This window comes from Lynx rufus, unplaced genomic scaffold (assembly GCF_022079265.1).
Source record: "Lynx rufus isolate CCGP_SWC_20201006 ecotype Redwood Valley unplaced genomic scaffold, mLynRuf1.p SCAF_6, whole genome shotgun sequence".
Classification (NCBI taxonomy): domain Eukaryota; kingdom Metazoa; phylum Chordata; class Mammalia; order Carnivora; family Felidae; genus Lynx; species Lynx rufus.
This window is the reverse complement of record NW_025814878.1, coordinates 116399880-116404621: the sequence shown is the minus strand read 5'-3', so window position 1 is coordinate 116404621 and position 4742 is coordinate 116399880. Positions and strand designations below refer to the sequence as shown.

Here is a 4742-nt window from a genome sequence, read left to right as displayed (position 1 = left end):
ACATATGTTCATACTATCAGCCCATTCTCTGATTGGCTCCAATCTTACAATTAATGACACTCCTCCGGTGTTTCCGTCTTGTGCTACTTGTACATTGTCAGAATGGGACGAATGGGTGACTTAGGAAGCATGTAGAGGGGACATAGGGCGAGTTCCTTTAAATACTTCCTATGGAAGCATCATTGATTGGAACCCTATGGGCTCAGCTCACCTTAAAAATTCATTACAAAATCTACAATGGTGTGTTCATAATCATACTATTGTCACCACTCCTAATGGCTCAATTGTTTGGCACAGTGGGGGATTTTCTGCACCCAGTCCTCATTTAAACCAGGAGCCTTACAAAAGCATATATGAAAATTAACTGCTGCCCCCCACCCTTTCCATACCTGGAAGGGCACATAGTATAAAAACAGCTTCAGCAACATATCTACTTTATCTTTCATGTCAATAGTACCTGGTACATACGGGCTTGTGTCCGTTTGCCATGCATACTATTAAAAGGACAGAGAGTTGGGATTGATTCTGATGCCCTTATAATCTGTGTTAACTGCTCTTTATACATATATATGTTGTCTTAACAATTCTATACCCTTTACTCTGTCACCCGAAAGCTTGTATTTATTTAGAGCACAACCTGGCCTGTGGCTGCTGGTTCAGGTGTCTTGACCATGGCAACATTGTTCAGAAATGTATCTGATGGACCACACTCTAGGCAAGTTCCTCATCAATCCTGTTCCCGACCGGTTTGCTGGAATGCTTGTTGCAGCTCTCATAGGCATTATTGCTGTGACTGTGGCCGCAGCTACTGCGGCTGTCTCGTTGCACCAATCTGTGCAGACAGTACAATTTTTACAACAATCGCATGAGAAATCGCACCAACATTGGAAGACACAGCAGGATATTGACAGTAGACAGTCCAGTGAGATTGCAGGCCTACAACAGGCTGTGTGATGCTGCTGGGAGATCAGTTACTGAGCTACAAAGACAAGTATCATTACAATGTGATTGGAACACTACATCGATATGTGTAACCCCATTACCATTTAATAACACTAAATTTCCATGGAATGATGTTAGAGACACTTGCTCGGGCAATCTAACATGTCTATGGACATTCAACATCTGCAAGCACAGATATATGAGACTTTCAAAACGAATCTGGACATGTTATCTGGATCTAAGATCTTAGAAAGTATATCAGAGGGATGAGGAATATTAAACTCTAAAGAGCATGTTAAGATTTTTAGCTTCTCTACTGCTATTCTGTTTATATTAATATGCGGTGTATTTATCATTGCATGTACAGTCTGGTGCCAGAGACGAGGAGGCTGTCAATGTATCAACCAACAGTTCGGGATATGCAATGCCCTCCTACAGTCCATCGTATACAGACAGAAAGGGGGAGATGCTGGAGAACAGGCTGGAAGCACCATAAGAATGTCCTGAAGGAAAGGGACAGAGCAGCAAGAAACTGAAAGAAGTTTCATTCCCAGGACAGAAAGCCACTGGGAGTTATGGTTCTCTCCAGAAGGACATCATCCGGGCGCCACCCTGGGGATAAGAATGTTTTGTCTGGTGCCAGATGTACTCATGACCCAGTATGGAAAACACTGCAGGTACATGACCGGTCAAGATGCCAAATACTATGTTATATGTGCTTGCTGTTGTCAACAACTTGCAAAAATCAAACAGGCTTGAGCCAGGGGACCGAGGCTTTGGCTCCTGGAGAGTCTTAGTTCCCTGCTTTGCAATCCTCTCATCACCACACCTCTAGGACCTGTCTCTCTACATATTCCACACTCTCATTTTCTTTGTGTTTATTTATTACCATAATAGGTGTGTGACATTTCATGTCTTCCTTTCCAAAGGGTTCTCTAATATTTCTAATTCTCTTTTTTTTTCTTATTATTTGAGTGTAGTTTACGCCCACTGTTCCATTCCTTTCAGGTTACAGCATAGTGACTCATCATATAATCCAATAATTGCACTCTTGGGTGTTTACCCCCCAAAAGTGAAAACACCAATTCTTTTATTTTTAAGGTTTATTTATTTTTACTGAGATACAGAGAGAGAGTACACAGCAGGGGAAGGGCAGAGAGAGAGGGAAAGGGAGGGAGAGAGAGAGAATCCCAAGCCAACTCACTGCTGTTAGCCCAGAGCCTGATGCGGGATCAACTTACAAACTGTGAGTGTACATGTCCACACGATGAAGCATTGTATAGACATTTAGATGCTATTTCCACATCAGAAATGATTTTTGTTTCACTGAGTTTTGAAACATTTAGAAATAGGAGTCCAAGGAAGTGTTTCTACTTTTCAGTTTTCCCTGTATCACCATCACGGGGCTGGAGGACCAGGTGCACAGGGACACAGACACCTCAGCAATGGCACTGGCCCTGAGCTCTCCTCTCCTGCAATCCTGCCTCACCCCTGAGCCTGACCCCTGTGGACTCCAGGGCTGCTCAGAACCTTTTTCCTCTCCCCACTGACGCCCAGGATTCTGCTCAGACATGTCTACCAGACTTACAGTCCAGACCCCACTCAGGCTTCTCAGTCAGAATCCACCTGAGAGCAGAGCAGTGGGGGATGTCCCCTTACCTTCCACCCCACGTGGGGCCATAGGACTAAGGAAAGAACCCCAGCTGCCTTTCTCCTCCTCAGCCAGGCCCTCCCTAGGTCTCCTTGAGCTCCAGCACCTGGACAGGGTTGTGGACACCAGGGGGCGCCCTCATCCCACATGATGTTCAGCGTTTGAGGTTCTTGTAAAAGTCCCACTGATACAACCTGTGTCCACCCATAGACAAATGGGTAAGGAAGATGTGTGGTATATACACACATATACAAACACACATGATAGAATATTATGCAGCCACAAAAAGGATGAGATCTTGCCACTTGTGACAACATGGATGGACAAACAGGGCAGTGTGTCTGCTAAGTGATCGAAATCAGACTGACAAAGACAAGTATGATCTCACTCATATATGGAACTTACAAAAGAAAGCAAATGAATAAATAGACAAGCAAACAGCAGAATCAGACCTATAAATACAGAGAACTCACGGATGACTGCCAGAGGGAAGGAGGTTGGGAGGATGGGCACAATGGGTGAGGGGAGTGGGAGACACAGGCTCCAGTTATGGAAGGAACAGGTCTTGGGAATAAAAGGCACAGCACAGGGAATATCATGAGTGATACTGTAACATCACTGTCTGGTGACAGGTGGCAGCTACACTCTGGTGAGCACAGCATGGTGTAGACAGAGGGTGAAGGTCCCCTGAGTGGCAGTGGGTTCTCCGCTCATAGTCCCAGGGTCATGGGATCCAGCCCTGCAGGAATCACCCTGCTTGAGATTCTCTTATTCCCTCTCTCTCTCTCTCTCTCTTTCTCTCTCTCTCTCTCCCTCTCTGCCTCCCTTACCTGCTCTGGCTGTGTCTCTGTCAAAAAAAAATGTATACAGAATTTGAGTCACTGTGTTGTACCCCTGAAACTAACGTAATCGTGTCTTTCAGCTATATTCAAAGTTAAAATATTTTTTTAAAGAAATTAATTAGGAAGTATAACTGTAGGGGTGCCTTGGTAGGTAAGTTGGTTGGGCATCCGACTCTTGATTTCATCTCAGGTCATGTATGATCTCCTGGTTCCTGGGTGTGAGACCTGCATCAGGCTCTGTGAAATGGTGCGTCCTCTCCCATGGCTGCAACTGCAGAGAAAACATGCAGTTACAATAAGGCATGGGAAGGCTAAGTGAGACTGGCAGAAGCACAAACCCCTATACATGCAGGTGTTCGTGTGGTGTGTGGGGACAGAGGAGAGACTGAGGTGCAAAAAAAAATTAATTGAATGAGAGAGGAAAGGGACCGGACATAGAAATGAAGAAAACATCCCAACATGGCATCAAGGTTGGGAGGCATAAACTTGTCAGGCACCCATTAGGCATCAGGCACCATTCTCTGGACTACATGGTTCAAGACAAAGTCTCTAAGGAACAAGGAGACTCTGAACAGTTGGAGGAACCAATTTCATGGGATCAATACTCACTGGAGGAGACAATGTGCATGTCATCAGGCCGCTCACTGCTACTGCCCTCAGTGTGACCCTGCACCTCACTGAGGATCTTTTCACTTGACACAAATGTGATGGCCAAGCCCTTGGGGGAACTGGTCTGCTCAGGCCTCCTGGAAGGGGACAGAGGGTAGCACTGGAAGACCCCAAAGTAGGAAGACACCCAAAAGGAGGGACGAGGGTGTAATGTACGAAGACATAGGAAATCAGGGGCTGGGAGAGGACACTGGGAGGTCCGTGTGGGTGTGCAGCTTACAGGTAGGTGTTGGAATCGCCAGGCCAGTGGTAGTTGATGGCAGAGTTCACCTGCTTAATGTCCATGCCTTGGCCACATAGGTTGCTGGCCACAAGAATTCGTTATTGAAGACCTTTACTACTGTGACCAAGAAAGCCTTTGTCAGAAAGACAATCATAAAAATGTTCACAGTCCTTTATCTCACGGGTCTCATTTCTTCCCAAGACACAAGTCATGTTTCTATCTCTCACTCCCCTCTCCTCCCAGGGCGTCCCACAATAGATGGCAATGGCTGGGAAGTTCTGTTCCACCAGGAGCTGGGCCAATGCCATGCTACGCTGAGCAGACTTCACAAAGATCTCGCCTGTGTGTGGAGAGTAGGGGGATGTGGGCCCATGGGTGTGTGTGGAGGGGAGAGTGACAATGTGCCAGAGTGGGA

General features: G+C 46.1%; 1 protein-coding gene across 1 annotated transcript; it reads right to left on the bottom strand.

Annotated features, from left to right (window-relative positions):
• Nucleotides 1-3421: 3421 nt before the first annotated feature.
• On the bottom strand, nucleotides 3422-4435 carry LOC124528163 (spliceosome RNA helicase DDX39B-like). Its single transcript, XM_047101573.1, has 3 exons — nucleotides 4325-4435; nucleotides 4045-4181; nucleotides 3422-3706 (listed from the first exon to the last, which is right to left on the bottom strand). Exons 1-3 carry the CDS (start codon nucleotides 4387-4389, stop codon nucleotides 3666-3668), a joined length of 243 nt encoding a protein of 80 aa, XP_046957529.1. The 5' UTR covers nucleotides 4390-4435; the 3' UTR covers nucleotides 3422-3665.
• Between the last annotated feature and the right edge of the window lie 307 nt (nucleotides 4436-4742).